This window comes from Dunckerocampus dactyliophorus, chromosome 15 (assembly GCF_027744805.1).
Source record: "Dunckerocampus dactyliophorus isolate RoL2022-P2 chromosome 15, RoL_Ddac_1.1, whole genome shotgun sequence".
Taxonomy (NCBI): domain Eukaryota; kingdom Metazoa; phylum Chordata; class Actinopteri; order Syngnathiformes; family Syngnathidae; genus Dunckerocampus; species Dunckerocampus dactyliophorus.
In genome coordinates, this window is record NC_072833.1 from 15,626,506 (window position 1) to 15,647,333 (window position 20,828).

Below are 20,828 nucleotides of genomic sequence, written 5' to 3' on the forward strand. Positions count from 1 at the left end.
AGGCCTAGCACCCGTGACGTTATGTAACAACATTCAGCAGCCATTTGAGCCTAAAATAACAGCTCGTTTAAAAAAAACAGTTAAATGACCAGACAAGGTTTATTTCAAGACAAACTATGCAAATATAGCTCTGTTATGCTATAAAAATAGATGAATTTAAAAGTAAAATGATTGTTGTCTTTAGCAGCACTCAGCCGTAGAAGTGTGCTCATGCTCGTGAAAGTATGTCACTGATATTGTACTTCTATGATAAACTCAGTTCATCATGTATAAAAGAAAACACAGACACGTTAGTCGTCTTTACTAACATTAAATGAGGAAGCTTTGTTCATGTCCCTCCCTTTCTCGGAGGTCCAATGCATCACCAATCAATGCCAAGATGAATCGATCACTACATTACAAGCACACAGAAGGTTTGAATGTACACAGAAAAAAAAAACAGTACATATTTCTCGCTCCAGTGATTATAATTTGCATGTAACATTAGCCAGTCTGTTAATAGTCATGTTTAAAAAAAGGACAATGTGAGCGGCGAAAGGGGTTTCACAAAAATAGAAGCGCTCACTACAAGCCTTAAAAACTAGTTTACTAAATGTATTTGCATGTCTCTGTCCGTCAGACAGCCTTTATAATGCATCCTGTTCTTGTGTTTTTAAGGATGACACACTGCCTCGGTTGATTAGAAAACATCTCAACAAGGTGAAGTTAAGGATGCTACTTGGCTATTATTGCCACTGATTACTAAAGTGCATGCTCATTCACCTACTGTATGAACTCAATGGCTTGTACAGGCATTTGTTAAACACACAATGTTATACTTGATCCCCACTGCAAAGTGCTGTATTTCAGTGTCAGTGTCCCATTCAGTGACAACCTTTGAAACTGAAAACCCGAAGATGATTTCTTGCTTTTTGGTGTGTTAGTTTTCTTGACCAATTATCGGATTAGTAGCGGCGCCGCATGGCACTTCCCAAGCATGCATAAAAGTCAATTGTTCTTCACCTCAAGTTAAGCACAAATACAAAAAAAAAACGAACCTTATTGGCGTAACCATACCAGTGATGTGACAAACCTTTTGTTGACGTGGTTCTACAAGTGACAGGAGATAATTTTTAAATTTCACATTAAAAATAGAATGTTTTATTCTTAAAAAAAAAAAAAAAAAAGACTTCCCCACCTCCCCACCCCCACATGCCTTGTAGGTTTCCTGCCAGCACCAAAATAATAACATTAGTCTTTAGCCTTCCAGCACAACATCCACTATTTACATTTCTTACATAAAAAAATAAGACCACACAAAGCATAGAATAAGTCCAAGGATTCATCTTCAAACAGATGCTGTGTTTGGTTGTGAGGGAAAAAATGAAATTCTAGCAATTAGTTCCAAGCAGTCAGCTGCTATATTTATGCACTCTATGTATGGTTTATCACTACGTAGCATCTTTTACTCTACAGGAGTAGACTGTCTATGTGTGGGTTGTTTGAGTGAATGAACAAATGGCAGCAAACGTTAGGGCACTGCTTCAAGATGATTTGCAACTTTCTTTGGTTAAAAACAAACTTATCATTAGGCTCCCTGGACTGTGTGACTTGACAATAACGGCTGCCATCGAACAATGAAATACTTACACTTTACATCTGTATTTATTTTATAGTGTAGATACTAGCGGTGTCACGAGACACTCCGTTCACGAGACGAGACGGTACGCAAGATCGGGTCTACGAGGACGAGACGAGATCTTAACTTTACTTGTGAGAAATGTACAATGAAAAATATAAAAAATATATGACAATATTTTGCAATCTATATCATTTTTACAATGTTTCTACTTCTGCCCTCTGTGTGTGTGCCTCCACCCACCGAGACAAAGAGACTCTATGAGTGACAACAGTGCTCACGCCGTTCAGGCCGTTGTTCTGTTGAATAAAAGCGCCAATGTGCTGAAACCAATGCACAGAGTGAACTTTCTTCCTGCCTGTTTGGAGGCGGGAAAAAGGAAAACAGACACACATGCCAATAGAAATATATTGAGGCTGGCAAAATCATTAGTTCATTTTCATTTATGTGATTAATTAATGATTAATTGTGTGATTAATAAATTCATTTATTATCGTCCCAGGCTGAGTGCCCACGAGACAACAAATCTTGTCACGTTTTAATCTCGCAAGATCTTGTGACACCCCTAGTAGATACACAAAACTTTTGATTGGACAGTAAAAGCGATTACATGCATACGGGGAACCGTGGAGAAAAACGCACTTATTCCATTTTATTTGAAGGTAGGACTTACTGTACCGACAGGGGAAAACGTGTACCAACATCCAAACTCTCCAAACACAGAAATGATCCGAAACCAAAAAAACACACAAACACCATAAAACACATGTGACAGAAAAAGGCTGTAATCACATGAATGCTGCAGGATCAAAAACAAATGCAAATGAAAAATGCTACAAATGCCTAAAACACACACAAACCCCAAAACCCCTTCATCATCAACTTCATGAAACAAAATGAAAGTTAGCCAGGCTTCCAGGGGCGCCACACCTGAGGAATCTGTCTTTAAAGACATGAGCAGGATGCCCAGAAGAAAGTTGGTGGAATGAAATGTACATTTTTCCTTACGTCTTTGTTGGAAGAAAATAATATTGTAAAATATGACATCTTTAAAGACGTCTGGCGCCCCAGGCGGCCTGGCTAACATCCGTTTTGCTCCATGAGGGAGAACCATTTCTCTTTCATTTTTCATTTATTTTTGATCCTGCAGCATTTTCTTTTGCATGCGTCTTATGATGTTTGTGTGCTTTTGTTTGGGGTCGTTTCTGTGTTTGGTGCCGGTTGGACGTTGTCGGTCACCGTAGAAACTGTAAACCACACATATTTGATTTAAATATGAATCTGCCATGGTCCTATGGTGCTGCCATAATTATCTGCTTCAACTGCCATGTTATATTGTTCACCTCTTGAATTGAGTTACCCTCACTCTTTTATAAAGTGCCGTCTGGAACAAACCATTTGAGGTACGCAGGTTTTAAAACTACTTCACAAGTATGTAGAAGTTCCAGTAACACTGTTAGTAATGGTTAAATTGCAGTCTAGTTGTACTTGTTCTAACCCGGGTATTTTTACACTATTGAGCATGTTCAAGCATTAGCATGTAGTTTGGCATTATTCTATCCATCTTAAAAAAAAAACAACCCAAAAAGCCTCTATTCCACTCACAGCTTAGAAAGTTTGTTTCTGCAAAAATAGTGGATCAGTAACGTACATATATATTCACAGTTATGAAATATGACAAAAAAGACTGTAACAAAGACGATGTTCATTTCGCCAAAAGGAGAATTAGTTTGTTGTTGACATATTTTGTCTTCTACCATTCTAACAGCAGGTCTTTGTCAATTTAAAGTGCCTTCAGAGTTGTGCAGATGTTCTAAGCCAACTCAACTCGTTGTGGTTGTATTTACAGCAAACAGCAGCAAGGTTTGAAATGCCCAAAGGGTTATTCGCCCCTTCAAAGAGGAGCTTTTTAGGTTACATCACGGCAACCTATCCCTCACTTAGTTGTACAGTGCATTATGAGAAGCCCAGTGGTCCATGACTTTAAATCTGAATATGAACTCTGTGTACTAGGAATGGACTCAGCGTAGGAATTATCAACCAACTCTATCAAAAATCTTGTTTTAGAAAGTATTTAGGAACCCCTGTCAGTATTTCAGAAAACAATATCCGCTTATGTTTCAAACTCTGAGTGTAGAATGATAGACAGTATTCTAATCTAATAAATGTAGTATGGTTAGTCGCTGTGGCTCATCGAGCTGTGTCCGTTCTCTCCTTGCTGGTGACTACATGACGTCGGACTCCACGACGCATTGCTCTGTGTATCCCTTCACTAGCTCCACCTTCAGGGTGTCGCGGCAAAAGTCGACCATTGGCTTCCAGAGGGGCGGGTCCAGGAACATCTGGCACATCACGTGACCCTTCAGGGTGGCAGTGTGGCGCTGCAGGTGGCACAGGAACTGCTGGCGGACCAGGTCCAGGTCTTTGCCGAACATGTCGATGTTCAGGTAATACCTGGTGAAAAACTGTCAGTGGAATAAAGTCGAGAATGAGGAGGAAAGAGTGTACACACGTACCAATCATCTCCGATAGGGACCTTGAAAGGGAAAGTGCACAGGCTGCCCACGGTAGGCTTGGAGACATCATCCACCATCCAGTCAATGTCCTTCTTCATCAGGATGGCCATGTTACGGGGCAGAGGTTTGAATGGCTGCCAGTCTTGGATGATGGTGGCGTTTGGAAGGACCTCCCGCATCAGGTCAGTGGTCAAATATAGACGATTAATGGTGCTGTTGTCCAGACGTACGGGAGGCCCATTTGAGAAGAAGGTGGACAGCGGTGGCTGGACATGTCCACCAAGATCAGACAGACGTAACTTGAGGTCTTCAGCTCGGAAACGCACCAGCAAAATGCCCTGTGGGAAGGAACGTTACGGTCGGATCGAAGCCAGACGCACGTCACTTAAATGAGGATGGACCGCACCTGCTTGGTTATGATGCGATACTTCTGGAAGTCCTTGGGCCCAAGTTGGTCGTCACGAGTCAGGCGGCTCACTTTCACCTCGGGATATTTGGATTTGACGAGGTCGGAGCAAAAGCGCAGCAGGACTCCCGCCACGCCTTTCCCTCGTTCCTGGGGGGCCACACGGAGACCCTCGACCAGCATGGTCTCCCCATCGTCAATCACGCACACCGACTCCAAAGCGATCTGTCAGGAAAATAAGAACCAATATGATTCACTTAAAAGACCGTCAATGGTTTAATTTAAGTATCATAAACAAGACGAGGCTACATTGTGGTCGTCTAATTCATTTCCCAGAGTTTTCCACCAATGAATGAAAACACAAACGTACCACTTTTCCTTGTTTGCGTGCCAGTATGACTGTACGGTTGCTTTCCTGCAGCCAACTGGTGTATCTAGTGGGAAGGTAGTCGAGACCTCCATAGATGTCCTGGCTCATAGCCATGATGTCATCAAAGTCCTCCTCAGTGGCCACGGTGAACTGAAGGCCTGCCTGGGACAGAGCCTCCGGCAGCTGGGGTGTGATCAGGCTGGTATCGATCTTCATCATGAAACAACTGATGAGATAGAAAGCGGAGGGACGATTATTGCATTGGAAAGAAAGACACCCTCGCCACTCTCTCTCTGCCTCTGCCTGTCACAATCAGTTCTTCTAACGGCTTCATGGAAATATTCCTTGTGTCACATGTTTCATCGTGAGCAAATGGAAAAAACAGAGCAACAGCAGAAAGCCACAACTTTCTAAACATCGGAACCCCAATGCATTCTAATCTGTCAGCTCCAGTATAGCATATCAACACGATTCTCCTATTTTACAGGATAAACAGACGCCAATTGGTTGCCATGCCAACTAATCAACCCGCACATAATTCCAAAATTAAGCAATGGACCCAAACCACTGCGTCACATAAGGTCAAGACGAGACATGGGAAAGAGGAAAGACACAAAAGCAACTCAACACAACCCAAATAAAAGAGCAAACAAACCAAAAAAAGTGCGAAAAGAAGTGTTTTTAATGAGGTGAGGATACAGTGTGTCGACATCCTGTATTAATGGCATACATTGTAATCCAGGCTTTAAAAAAAAGCAACTAAAAGAACCTATGCGACATAACAATAAAATGATGTACAGCGTTACAACAAATAAGAATGCCATCACACATTCAGATAGGTAGGACTGGGTATACAATGGCAGCAGGAAAAAAATGTGATAATGCTCTAGGGATCCCATCATACACATCTGGCTGTGATTAGTATGGATTACTGTATTATCCATCCATATTGGCCCATATTTCAATTCAGAGAAAAAAGAAGAATAATGGATCTGACTGACGATACCCAGTGCTAGCTATAAGTAGCATGAGAGAGATGATGAGTTGCAGAACAATACAGTCGTTCGAAGGCATTTCCTAGCCAGTGGTCCACGGGAGCATTCCACTTGAATTTGTTTGCAATAAAATCCATGGCAACCAACACAATCGCATCATCGGGCAGCTTTGCAAACAAGCAAGGTCTCAGTTGCAAGACTGTATGCACGTGGTTGTAAATCAAGAGTCCAGAAGGAGCTGGGTAGAATGGGCTTTTGTCAGAGGACGTTTTATTACTGTAATCTATCACTCTTGTTCCATAGGCTTTCATTCCACCACCATTCAGTTTGGCTCAGGAGTTCAAAAGCATGTAGGAATGCCACTGCAAGAAGGACAAGAGGAGTCGGATGATGCTGACGTGCCTCATCAACAGAACCAGAGTCGGGTGGGGAGGGGGGGGGGGTCATCCGAGATGTGGCAGCTGCAAATATCGAGACCTGCAAACTCCCAACAAAGCAAAAAGAAAGAACCTGCTTGGTTCTGTTTGGGAAGTGTCCATCCATCAGGCTTCTTTTAAAAGGTTGACTCATTCATAGAGTTTGGGAGGAGAAGAAAGAGCATACAGCGCATCCTGAAGGGAAAAGAAAGGAGAGGCCACTCACTACCAGTCACGAGCAATCAAGGCTGGTGTTGTGTTGATGAATTTCTGTCCTCTCATTGAAGAAGAAACAGAAGATCTCCATACAAGAAAGAAGGAAGTGGAGGAGGATCTCAATCAGCAAAGATTCTTCTTCGTTCATCAGAGGAGGCCTTCTAGTGTGCTACAAGTGTGCAATCCCTTCTTATGAACAAAGTTGAAGTAGCCGTCGTTAAACTCTTGAAATAAGCGTCAAGCGTTTGTAGAAGATAGCACGGAAATGCTCGTCATGTTCCAATAATCTCTTCCAATAATGTGAGGGCATTTGTAGTGCAAACACTGTCTGCTGCTTCCCATCATGCTTTGATGCCTGGCAGTGCCGGTTGGCATTACACTCACACACGTGTCCTTCCTCACGTGTGGCTGCTGATAGAGTACTCCCCAACAAAATACAATCTGGCCCGTTTTCAAAGAGCGCCATTAAATGCGTGAGCAAACATCCGTGAGTTGACAAAACACACAAAAATGCACCGCGCCAGATGACCATTTCGTTGAATTGACAAAGTCATGCGGAAAAAAAGGTTAGCCCCAAATCCTTGTGCGTGTTGCTCACACCGGCTAAAATGAGTTACAGGCTGTAGTCACAAATTACTGTCATTTCACATCATTTGTCCTCAACAATGGTACAGAAAAGTCATGTAAACTGTCATTTCTTGTTAAACGTCGTCTATGAGATGTGTTACAGGTCAATTAGTAGCCACTGAATCTAGCACACAACGTGAACATGATACTTTTTCACCATAACACACCAAATGATTTTTGTTTTGAGTACGCTGCCAGCTTTGAGCATTTTGCCTGGTGAGCACCTCAAAAGTACAAAACTCAAAAGAACACACCATGTCTTGGGCAGATTATCCTGGCGGTAAGGTGCTGAGAACATGGACACCAAAATGAGTCATGTCTCCGGAGGGGGAGGGGCATCCTGGGATCGGCTCTTGTGGCTTGACGCCCGAAGGCTGCAGGCTGATGCTAACACATAAGCATAGCGCCACAGAAGGCTCCATGTCATTTTTTCCCCCACACGTGATCCTATACATGAAACAAACCATTGACACAAAGGTACCACAGAATGATTAGTTGGTAGATCTCTGTGCTTTTTGCCATTAAAATACAAATCAAAGTGTGCAAAGATGACTGCAGCGACCTTCATGGATAGCGACACATGGGACTCTGTAGCGAGGCATTATTCAGACGGGGGTCAGGGAAAATTTCACCTTCTGATTTAGTGATGTTAAAAGATGGCCGCCCTTCCTTTGGTGGGTGCTTGTGACTAATACATTCCTACGAGGACGCCTTTCAAACAATGTAGGGCTTGTTCATACAGTGGAGCCCGCTTATCTCAACACCCCTCACACTGGCTGACTGACGTCGACATAAGCAGTTGTCGACCGAAACCGAACCTAACCATGGCTTTAGCTGTGACTTTGGTCAAAGATATAAGAGAATATCTAACTGCTAAATTTCGTTGTATGTCTGGAATACAATGACGATACAGCTTTCGTAAATGAGCAAATTTTTCTTCCAGTTGCTGATAATCTAAAAAAAATGTAAATGGGTCTAGAATCCAGGTTAACACCGCCATGCTTTTTTTGAAATCTTACTTTGCACTGAACAGGATGTCACTGTGTGCTGTGGACTGTGTAACTAGAGCGTAGTCCTGTTGTTGTTGTCATTTCACTCTGCTTGGCAACAATGAGGATCATACAGTACCAGAGGTGGGAGAAAGTCTGTGTTTTGCAAATCTCAAGTAAGTCTCAAGTCTTTAATCCCAAGTCTCGAGTCGATTCTTGAGTGAAGCCTCAAGTAAACGCACGCCAGTCCAAGTCTCATGTCAAGACAAGACAGATCGAGTCAAATCCAAAGTTATAGTCTTAAAATTTTCGAGTCCTTACAAGTCATAAGCGCTTTTTAGTAAATAAAATGCCATTTTAATGTATTCAATTTGACAAATACCATCCAGTCATCCATTTTCGATACCGCTTGTCCACACAAGGGTTGAGGGTATGCTGGAGCCTATCCCAGCTGTCTTCAGGCGAGAAGCGGGGTACACCTCAGACTGGTCACCAGCCAATCACAGATCACATATAGACAACCATTCACACTCACATTCACATCTATGGACAATGTAGAGTCAGCTTGACCAATACGATGAGTGCATTTTGGATTGTAAGGATTTAGTCAATGCAAGCCAGTACAACAACAAATGAACTTCTGAAGATGTTCAAGATATATCAATTTTACCTAATTCATTTTGTGTTTATGTGTGCGTGTGCGTGTGCGCGCGCATGTGTGCATGTGGTTGAAAATGAGTAAAGCAACATGCAGTACAAGACGTGAGAGGATTTGTTCACGTGCACGCGACGAAGAAAATGGTCTTCATTCAGTGTTTACGTTAACTCTTATGGACATTTATTTGAAACTCAAATAAGACCAGTTTGACAGAACTTCATAAACAGAAAAACAGTACAGTCATTTTAACTCACCTAATGTGTGTGTGTGTGTGTGTGCGTGTATAGGTGTGTGACTGGATATTGAAGTGTTGTGTGTTTGTTTGTAAGTGAACATGTTTGACTGGTCAACGTTAGGTTTAGGTGTTATCACCAGTTATCACCTCAAGTTAAGCATTATGTGTTCAGTTATGAGACATTAACTTATGTATAAATAAAGTTTATTATTATCTTAATAAAACATAATGCATACAGTTATGGGCAAAATACTGGGTAAGCTAGTTACTGATTGAAAAATAAATTTAAAAAAACACAGAAGCTACACCGAGTGTAAAAATTGATGTTTTTAAAACAATTTTGATTAGTGTTTGTGTTCATTTAGCTTACCTGTTTCGTTTTAACTGTCTGCTTACATGAAAGTGTAGATTTTATTTCGTCTGTGAATGTGCACCACTTTTCTTTCAAAGAATACAATTCAAATAAGCGCTGCTGCTCTTACAGTAATTTCTTATATAGCCTACATAATAAATACGTCTGTGTAGGAAAAGGCTTCTTGAGACGTCATCTGTACTTCTGTGAAGAAGGTGTCGGACGTTTCGCTCCTCATCCAAAGAGCTTCGTCAGCGAACTAATAAGTGCTGGTAGCTTAGGCCTTAAATACAGTAAGAGTGGGCGGAATTGGTGTGCCAGCACCCTCCTACTATTGGTTCCTTACACTAAGCCTGGGCGGAGTAGTGGTATAATTCTATCCTGCTATTAACACCTCCGATAAAAGGGAAGTGTCGCTCCCTGAATTGGGTATGAACGACTCTGATACTGGCTCGTTAGCATCTATTGTTCTAGCTCGGCCCTGGCTCCACCTCATTTGCAAGACTAAGAGCTGTGGGTTTTGGTCTCAGTAACCTGCTGAACACAAGGTCCAAATTACGAGCCAGTATCAGAGTCGTTCATACCCAACTCAGGGAGCGACATTTCCCTTTTATCGGAGGTGCTAATGTCAGGAGAGGATTATACCACTACTCCGCCCAGGCTTAGTGTAAGGAACCAATAGGAGGAGGGTGTTGGCACACCAATTCCGCCCACTCTTACTGTATTTAAGGCCTAGGCTACCAGCACTTATTAGTTTGCTGATGAAGCTCTCCGTTGCACACAGCAATCTGTTTTCGTTTCTGACCTTGTACTTTGCGAATGCAAATGAAATTATCCTACCCTGCAGCATGCTGACACATCCAAGTGCTAATCACTGCCAATCTCTCATTGTTTGTTCTTAAACCTGATTGGACGTTAATAGATGCAGTCACTGAGGCATATTATGTGAGAAAATGTCTTGTCTTGCTGTAAATGACATCATAACGGTAAAGTTCGGAGTCATTAATGTCAAAGTCCAAGTCGAGTTGCAAGTATTTCATATATTCTACTTTTTTTTCTGTCTATACTTATCGATGCACCAACCCACCAGAACCGTATTGTGTGAACTACACAACTACACATGACCCTCATTTATCACGGTCATTGGTTCCAGATCCAACCGCGATAAGTGAATTTCCATGAAGTAGAACCTGTTTACGATCTTTTAAATACATTTTGGACCTTATCAGAGCCCTCAAGACATGAAATAACACTCATACAATCACCTTTACAATTGTCTTACCCAGTATAGTAGAGATAATCAGAGAAAATATGACATATTAGACATAAATGAGATAACATAGACTCACATGTTAGCAGTTCCTTGTGTTCTTTTCTGGACAGCGTACTTCCAGCATACTTGCAAGACATTGATGTATTGTAATAGTGGGTTTGGCTTTACACTCGTATTACCCAATATGGTAGACAAAATAAGAGTAACGGCATAAATAAGACTCCTGCTTGAGCAGCGTCACCGTAAATGTGCTCCCTGGAGAAGAACCTTAGTGACGAGTCTAGTGCCTTTACAGATGTAGAATACAGAACTACATTCACAATTAGAATGCTTTTTCTGCCTTGTATTTGCATTTTAGTTCATTTCGTAATTTTTATGCTTCAAAATGCCCAATGTAGGCCAAAAACAAGTGCAATTTCCCTAATATTGCACTGTTTTAAAACTAATAATAGGCTATATTCAACCACAACACAGCGATCATTTATTAATTAATACATTTTTGAAAAAAACGCCAGAGTGAGGGAGCGATGTTTGAACGGCGATATAGCGAGGGACGACTGTATAAGTTATGTATGTAAGTACATAAGTTTGGCGTCATTACGGTCAAAGTCCAAGCTGAGTTGCAAGTATTTCATATATTGTACTTTTTTCCCCCCTTTTTATACTTATTGTTGCACCAACACACCAAATTCCTCATACTGTGTGAAGTATACCTGGCAACAAACCTGATTATGATGATATTGTCAAGTCCAGTCCAAAGTCATCAAATTTTGACTCGAGTCCGATTCAAGTCCAAGTCGCATGACTCTAATCCACACCTCTGGAGTGTACCACAACACGTCAACATATAATGACCGATTTTTCACAGAAATGGTTCCTTTGGATGTCAAACTTTTATGTTGTTATTTATGTTTTGTTATAAGTGTGACCAACCTAAGCGGGTTCCACTGTACTAAGTAACAACTCCTTTATGGCTTATTTAGCATGATTTGGAAAGCTTGAACACACTGAATATGAAAGTGACCTCAATATTAGCTAAACATCAATCAATAATGTCCATGTGTGGCAAAGACATGCAAACCAATATTGTTGCAGGCTATTTCATAGGATGAGCGTGTAGTATTCCCAATTGTTAGTAATAGTATGTATACTTCATTTGCAAAATATGTTTTGATAACTTGGGACTTTGCATTGCCTAAAGCCAGGTAGGTAAAGCCCTGAGTGATACGTTGAACAAAATGCATATAAAAAACAAGCAATTCAGTGATGAAATGATTTAATGTTAAAAACAATGTTGTGTTCACAGAAGAGGATGCCTCCAAAGCCAACATGTCACCTGCAGCCAAGCCTCGCACGGTCTCACTGAAAAGTAAGAAACATCTATTATCATCCCCAAATTGTTAGATACATACAGTATATGAAATGTTTATCACATGACATAAGCACATAATATTTACCTGGAGGTCAACTTATGGTGCATTTACTGCCCTCATGGCTGGAGAGCATCAAGTGTGTTCTGCAGCACTGCTGGTGTGGAAGAGACAAAATACAATATAACACTACAAGGTAGCTTGTACAGGTTTAGCTCTCTCACATTATCCAAGCTGATGTGACGGTTTAAGACGGATACGTCTTATGTATCAATAATGCTAAATAATAATATATAAGTCAAGCAAAGCACTTGAATTAGCAGAGTGGTAGCAATTTATAACACCTGTAATATTATTCATTCAGTCGTTCATTTTCTATGCCGCTTGTCCACACTAGGGCTTTAATATTAATATATAAACCAAATATTCCAAAAAATATATTACCTAGCTATCAGTAGTGGCAACTAAAGAGTCGAACGCTTTCAAATAATGTCCCGGCTGTGTCAGTAGGTTTTTTTGTCCAACCCCATCTTTCACTGTGTTCAGTTATTACACATTTTATTACGTTATTACCTTTGATTATTGGGGCAATTGCAGACTTCAGCTGATCTTTTTTTTTTATCTTTCCTGCAGCATGGCTTGCACATTGTCCAAATAAGAAGATATATTTTTGACCAAATGTGGACATGTGAAGGGGCCGCCATTGGCCCAAATGGGTCCTGTTATAAAATGAGGGTCAAAGGGAAGCAAGTGTGGGGGGATGGGTGGTGGGATTATACTGCTACTGCTGGCTGTAATAAATATGATGAGAAAAGGACCAAATAAAGGCCTTGTGGCATTTTATTGTCCGATTTGAGGGGTGAAGGGTGCTATCTAGACCCAAAGACCCAAAGGATGACAACATGTCACAGCTCACACCTTAATCTAGGCCTTTGACCTCTTCATTCTAACACAGCCTCTTCTTCATCTCCAACATCGTCCTATCCTCCTCCCCCGAGCTTCACCTTCTGGAGAACTCCCCCTCCTCTTGCCAGCCCCCTACCATCCCCCTCCTAAATCTGTCCCGCCCTTACTATACATCTCAGGCCCCCTCATTACTAACAATACACTGTTCAACAAAAACAATGTCGCCTCTGTCCCCAAGTTGGCTTCCGGAAAAAAAATGACATTTGTTTGGAGGTCATTTTCCAATCATTGCTCATACTTGCAACATGCACACACATGGGTTATTGGTCATGTCAAAAACCTTGACTGTATCTCAAGGGGCGCACCTCCATACTTACGCTTAGTCTTTTGCGCACATAAGTGCGTTTACACTGAAAAATACGACCAAATGCAGGAGCGGTGCACAGTGCTGCACACTTACCGCCCTAAAACATCACAAGGGGAGGGATTAACTTGAGCGGTTGAAAAAGTAGAGAAGAAGAAGCGGGCAAACTAAGTACACAATGTACACAGTGCACTTATGGAAGCGAACTGCTAGAAGTAGACACACAGTCGCGCTTTGCAACAACACATCATCAGTAGAGCAAAACTAACCTGTCTCACGACGGACTAACCCCTAGCTCACGTTCCCTATTAGTGCGCTTGGTAACGCTTGGTGAATTCTGCTTTACAATGCTAGGAAGAGCCGACATCCAAGGATCAAAAAGCGACGTCGCTATGAATGCTTGGCCGCGTTCCATTTGGACACAGGCTGTATCTCAAATGGAATACTCAGTTGGACAACTTCCGTACTTACACTTTTGAGTGCACAAGTGTGTTTACACTTAGAACTATGCCAAAATGCAGTACGCTACTTGGATGTGAGAGGGATGACGGATTAACTCGAATCATTGCAATTTACCATTACAACGGAGACAAGAAGAAGCGGCAAAATATTGTGATCATCATTTCTGGTAAGTGCCCAACGACAGTAATGGATTTGGGACAGCACTACACTGTCAAATTCTGTGCCCTAAGGAACTAAGTACACAGAGTACATAGTATACTTGTTGAAGTGTACTGACCAAAGTATTCCACCTTGACTAATTACCCACTTTTGTATCGCCACAAGTACACACTATGTTTCCACCCAGTCAGTTTGCCATTATTTCTATATGAGGATTGTTTTTTCCACCATTGCGTTGTTTCAGGCTGCAATATACAGTGGTGTGCCAAAGTGTTTGCCCCTTCCTGATTTGTTATTTTGTTGCACGTTTGTCACACTTAAATGTTTCAGATCATCAAACAAATTAAAATATTAGACAATGACAACACAACTGAACACAAAATGCAGTTCTTTTTATCATTACGGGGAAAAAAAAAATCCAAACCTACATGGCCCTGTGTGAAAATGTGATTGCCCCCGAAACCTAATAACTGGTTGGGCCACCCTTGGCAGCATCAACTGCAATCAAGCATTTGCGATAACTTGCAATGAGGAATTTGACCCACTCATCTTTGGAGAATTGTTGTAATTCAGCCACATTGGAGGGTTTTCCAGCATGAAGCGCCTTTCATGCCACAGCATCTCAATAGGATTCAGGTCTAGGTCACTCCAAAGTCTTCATTTTGTTTTTCAGCCATTTAGAGGTGGATTTACTGGTGTTTTGGATCATTGTCCTGCTGCAGAACCCAAGTTGGTTTCAGCTTGAGGTCACAAACACATGGCCGGACAGCAGAATTTATGATTCCATTTATCACAACGATTCTTCCAGCTACGGAAAGGCAGCAAAACAACCCAGACCATCACACTACCACCACCGTATTTTACTGTAGGTGTGATGTTCATTTTCTGAAATACAGTGTTACTTTTACACCAGATGTAATGGGACACACACCTTCCAAAAAGTTCAACTTTTGTCTCGTCAGACCACAGAGTATTTTCCCAAAGGTCTTGGGGATCATCAAGATGTTTTCTGGCAAAACTGAGAAGAGCCTTAATGTTCTTTTGGTTCAGCAGTGGTTGTCTTTTTGGAACTCTGCCATGCAGGCCGTTTTTGCTTTGTCTTTCTTATGGTGGAGTTATGAACACTGACCTTAACTGAGCAACAATTGAGGCCTGCAGTTCTTTGGATGTCGTTGTGGGGTCTTTTGTGACCTCTTGGATAAGTCGTCGCTGCGCTCCTGAGGTCATTTTGGTTGGCCGGCCACCCCTGATCACCACTGTTCCATGCTTTTGCCATTTGTGGATAATGGCTTTCACTGTGGTTTGCTGGAATCCCAAAGCTTTAGAAATGCCTTTATAACCTTTTCCAGACTGATGGATCTCAATTAATCTCAGTTAAGTTATGTTTTCATGGGGGGACAATCACTTTTTCACACAGGGACATGTAGGTTTGGATTTTTTTGTCCCTTAATAAAAAAGTTTCATTTAAACTGCATTTTGTGTTCAGTTGTGTTGTCAGGGACTAATATTTAAATTTGTTTGATGTTCTGAAACATTTAAGCGTGACAAACATGCAAGAAATAAGAAATCAGGAATGGGCAAACTCTTTTTCACACCACTGTAAGCACAAAGGATGCCCCCCCCCCACATGTAATAATTCCTAACAAGCTGATTAGACCTCCAATTAGCTTCTTAATTATGGCAGGAAAGCATGACATATTGTCTTGTGTTCCACTGAAAGTCAAATTCTTTCATGAGTTTCAAGTGACGACCATATCTTAATCAGTCCTAATCACTTCCTGGAAGGAAGGCTTTTTTCACTGGAACTGCGAGGAAACGTGTTTACAAAAGTGAAGTGAAAGGGGAGGATGGTGTTGTTCTTGTGTATTTTCCTCTCCATTCCATGATTAATACACGCTTTCAATCCCAAATACCAAACTGTCAAAAGCCATCAGCTCACATTTGGTCTCTCTCTCCTCCTCCTTTCGCTCTCGCTCGCTCTCTTCATTTGGACCGATGCTAGTAGAACTTGACAGCCAGCTAGCACCAGTTTGCCCTTAAAATCGAACATATTATCATTATTTAAAGGATGCGCCCATATAAGGAGCCAATACAGAACATTCAGTTGTAAACTTATGTAAAGAAAAAACTTACCTGACTTTCATTTGATTTATCAAAGGCTGTGTCCCAGTTATTCCTTCTTCATTCTTTTTGGTCACCCATAAGGACATTTGATGATTTGGGGCTGTTTTCTGGCTTGACTCCTTCGCCTTAAAATGGCATTTTAGGGAAGAAGATGACGTTCCGGTTGTTTGTTTGTGATGAGTTGTTTACTGGGTGCCAAAATTGCATTTGTGCTCCTCCAGGATTCTTCATGAACACGTCAAGGGTCAGAATTGCCAAGAATGAATCCAGTGTCTAATTGTAAAGTCTTGGAATCCTAGAGCAACGTGCTTCTTTGTGACCATGCTAATTTAGATAGAAATATACAGTACAGTGGAAACTCGGTTAGCATACGCCCCTGTTAGCCTATTTTTTTGGTTTACATACATTGGTATATATTTTTCAGATAGAATACAATATGGAACGCGTGGTGTCGTGTTATTAATACACTGCATGTGTCCAACTGTGTTTGTAACATTTTTTATCCCAAATGTCATGTCATGTCATGTCCCTAGTACCGTGTTAGCATGGAAACCGGAACTGGAAGTCATTGTTCCCCACCGCCGTCACCAGTTGACTGTGTAGTTCTTTGCCAATTAACACAGTTACGCCACATGTCACTGCTTTTTTTTAATTGATCACAGCTGCAAAATAACTCACTGTAGAGGCAAAAAAGTTGCCAATGCCAGCACTGAGAAACACTACAGAATAAAAAAAGCCTCATAGCCATCTTTGTCAACAATCAATTCTTCAATCAAGGTAAAAGTGACGTTAAATGTTCATTTATCCCTTTCATTCATCATTTATATGCATTTGGAATGATTTTCTGCATGTAAAACTATAATTAGAGTACATTTTGTTTTGAGCTGAACCTTCTGGAACAGATGAATGATGCTAACCAAGGTTCCACTGTATAGCCTTAATTTGTATTGCTATCTAAAGCATGTTTAACCATTCATGTGGGCCTAGTCCAATAAGCCCCCTCAGCATCTAACACGCGCTCCAGTCCTCCATCTTCTGCGGTGTAGGGTGTCCTATTTCTATTTAGGATGAAGGGATGCTCCAGATGGCCTAACAAATGGAGAATTTCCACATGCACTGTCAAATCAAGTGTTAGGGAATAAATAGGCTCATACAGTATGCTGAAAGTGTGGCTTTAACATTGGGTCTGAGGAATATCTCATGCACATGTTGAGAATTATGCTAGAGATTCATAAACCTGTTAGCTCCTTGTTTAAGTCACGGTGCGTCCAAACTTTTTCCATTGAGGATGCGGGGGGCCACTTAGGTTTTCGCGTTGCAAAGAAAATCAATCAGTGTCGATATATGCTGAGCTTTCTGAAAAAAACAGCCACATCTTAGCTTTGTGTTATAGCTGACAGAGTGACTTAGTGTAGTATCTAATAATATCTTATTAGTAATTAGTTTTTTAATTTTATTTTTACAATATACTAAAGGTCAATAAAAAATGAGCTGCGGTGTGACAATGGACATCCCTTGTATACATTTTTTTTTTAAATATTGACTTACAGCTTTAGTGGCATTCTATACAGCAGGAGTGCCCATTACGTTGATCTCGAGCTACCGGTTGATCACGAAGGTAGTTTGGGTCGATTGCCACTTTGTAGATATCATATGACATCAGTCATCTGACATTAGGCGCCCCTCCTGATTCGTTCTTGCTGCCCCGCGGCAATGGTGAACAGACGCCTCAAAGTACACACGGCGATGGAACGTTCACCTTTATTAATCCGTCTATGGACAAACTAAGTCAGTGGTAAGACGCCTATATCTATAACAAAAGTTATCCGTCAGCTAGTTATGTAGAAAAAAAAGTATTTGCTTTGCGGTATGAACTCCATTAAAGAAATGCTTGTTTTCTACACTCCTGTTTGTTAAGCTGTTATTTCATGATAAATTGGGAAATGTGACCATTGCTGAAACCTTTTTAATATGTTGCCTTGACTTCGGCTGCATTGTCTTTTGCATAATCATTTTCATTTCTTGTGTATCGGTCATGTTTGACAGCAAATGCTAATCGGGTTAATACATGCAGTGTGTGTCTAATGAACGCTATGTAGCTATTTTGACTGACATACTACTCATGTTATGTACACAACTATTGAGGAATTATGTGTAATTATCTTTATAGCCATATTGAATTGAATTGTGAACTATTTGTGAATGATAACTAATTTGATTACCTGTAAACTTTGAAACTGTGAAAGTGAAATACTAATCATTAGTATTTCCCTAGAACGTGTGGTAATCTTGTCTCGCAAAGCGTGACAAGATTTTATCGTTCTGAAAAAAAAAACTGTCTCGTGGGCACTAGGCCAAATTAATTAACCACAAAATAAATGAAAATGATCATTTTGCCGGCTTCGGTATATTGCAACAGGCAGGAATAGAGTTCGCTCTGTGCATTGGTTTCAGCACCTCAACCCATTTGTTCAATAAAACAACGGCATGAACAGAGTGCGCCCTTTGTTAGCCATGCAGTCTCTTTGTGGAGGCGGGACCGGTTGCATACACAGTGTAACACAATAGAAATTAGATTAGTAGATTGCAATATTTTTTCAATTTTTTCATTGTACTTTTCTTAAAAGCAAAGTTCAAATCTCGTCTCGTCTTGTTCTCGTACACCCTATCTCATGTATTGCTTCGTCTCATGAACTGTCTCATGACGCCCCTAACATTTAGTATAGTATTTTCAAAGTTTACCCGTGTACCTTTAAATGTTGTTTTATAGTAAGAGATAGATCATGTTGATTTGTAACTTGCATGATGAAGAAGTGCGTGCACCCCGATATACATCTACAATGTACATACAGTAAATACTCATATTTATAATATATTATATATACTGTATATTACATATAATATATTTTCTATATTTATAGTAGGAGGTAGATCTTTGCGACTTGGTCATTTAAAAAGTAGCTCGCAGGCTGAAAAAGTGTGAGCACCCCTGCCATAGAGTTATTACCTAAATGAAGACTTTTAAAACTGTGATCTTTTAGGTCGAGATAAGACTGTATTTTACCTAGTTTAAAAATCCGAATTACTTAACACAAAATAAAGTCTATAAAACAAAATAAAATAAAATAAAACACTAAATAAAATCTTGTTGTTTGGCAACAGTTACAGTGACACAGAAGCCATCTGACAGCAACTGTTTGCAAAGTTTCCAAATAAACACACAGCTTTGACGCTTCAAACTAATTCAAGTTAATTTTTTTTTGGTCTTATAGAGACAATGCCAGCAGGTCATCTTTCATCGCCCGTGGGCACTGCAATGATTTTTCAGCAGATGAATCCTCAATCAACACCTAACCGCATCGACACATCACGTCAATAAAAAAAACTCCACTGGTTAGTAGACTACTTTTCATTTCAACCTAGCAACAAACAAATCATTCTTTATTGTTAAGTATAAGTAAATGTTGTCTTGACCTGGTATTACTGATTGATTGGGGGGAAAGTATGGATATACAGCCGACATGCAGACTCGTAGTGGTCCAATCAAAAACAGCACATGTATTATAGACATACATACACATTTGACACAAATGCTTAGTTAAGCATCTCCTGGTATACACTCTCATCATTCAATTAGCAAAGTGCTTTATGGCCAAATCATTTCAATTTCCTTTTTATTTTCAAGTAGTTACAGTATTCTCTTCATGAGTGCACTTGCATTCAAAGCAACGGATGAACAAATCTTGTATCAAAAGCATCATTTTCAAGATCATCTCTTGGGAAGTAAGAACACCATCCATCAATTGCACATCTTCCAAATTGTTGAAAGTGATATAATAATAGGCTTGCGTCTGGCATTTATTTAGCGTCTGTAAGGTGCATAATTTGCCTGAATAATCCAAGCATTCTACCGTGGACAGCCAGTGAGCTGCGCCGTGTGACGTCACAAGTCATTTCAAACGTGACAGCAGCAGATGAAATAGAGGCCGGATAACACCGCAAGGTCACGATGCTGACGTTATTACGAGCACATCCTTTGTGAAGGTGACACATAGGAGAATACGGTTAAAGAAGGACACGAAATAATACATGGCGATACGTCACAATGGACCCAGCAGGCCTGCTGTAAGGCTCGGGGATGTTCCACATCGTGGGTACATTTCCATTACCGAATCTCCTACACTCTCACTACCCCCCCAGACTCCCACCCCCCCCCCAATACCTAACAGGGCCGCCGCTGTCCAAACCGTCAGCACTGCGGGTCTTACCGCGGATGAGGCTCGTCGCCGGGCGTCCTTGGATGCTGGATGTCGGAGACCGGATGGTGGAAGGTTCCCGGCGGCTGACGCACGATGATGAGCTGACGAGAGACGAGCGGCTCTCTGGCTCACACTAAAGGCTCAAGCCGCTCTGGCCCCGCCCCTCCCAGTTGTCCGCGTCAAGCTTGCTGGTGGAGCCAACTGGACTCACTGGAGCGACCCTGCACCACCGCAGACCCCCAGGACCTCCCTCCTCCTCGGATACTGCATGTGCATGGAATTCCAAGGAGCTTCAGCATGCAACTATCACTCTTGCAGCCCGATTCCTTTTTAATACGTTTATATAACATAATATGGTATTATTTGACTTTTGAGATTAAAAAAAAATGTACACACAGTATACAATGGGGAAAATGACTATTTGATCCCTTGATGATTGTGTACGTTTAGCTTCCCAGACATAAAATGGTCCATTTTTTATGGTGGTATTGTAAGAGAAAAAAAATGAAGGCC

The 20,828-nt window shown here is 41.1% G+C and overlaps 1 protein-coding gene across 2 annotated transcripts; it reads right to left on the reverse strand.

Annotated features, from left to right (window-relative positions):
* Positions 1-294: 294 nt before the first annotated feature.
* nat16 (N-acetyltransferase 16) lies at positions 295-20,544 on the reverse strand. 2 transcript variants are annotated; one of them, XM_054753145.1, is made up of 5 exons: positions 20,325-20,544; positions 4,911-5,136; positions 4,541-4,765; positions 4,135-4,472; positions 295-4,072 (listed from the first exon to the last, which is right to left on the reverse strand). In XM_054753145.1, exons 2-5 carry the CDS (start codon positions 5,127-5,129, stop codon positions 3,844-3,846), a joined length of 1,011 nt encoding a protein of 336 aa, XP_054609120.1. In that variant the 5' UTR covers positions 5,130-5,136; positions 20,325-20,544; the 3' UTR covers positions 295-3,843. The 2 variants fall into 2 exon arrangements, with proteins under 2 accessions (XP_054609120.1, XP_054609119.1); XM_054753144.1 differs by lacking the exon at positions 20,325-20,544 and adding an exon at positions 7,419-9,622.
* Positions 20,545-20,828: the final 284 nt, after the last annotated feature.

What these genes read in the sequence shown, in the direction of transcription:
- nat16 (XM_054753144.1), bottom strand. Translation starts at nt 7,462, where the DNA reads ATGTTCTCAGCACCTTACCGCCAGGATAATCTGCCCAAGACATG. An exon ending in GATAATCTGCCCAAGACATG is followed by an intron (nt 5,137 to 7,418) that starts GTGTGTTCTTTT and finishes CTATCTCATCAG; the next exon opens with TTGTTTCATGATGAAGATCG. An exon ending in CACGCAAACAAGGAAAAGTG is followed by an intron (nt 4,766 to 4,910) that starts GTACGTTTGTGT and finishes TTTTCCTGACAG; the next exon opens with ATCGCTTTGGAGTCGGTGTG.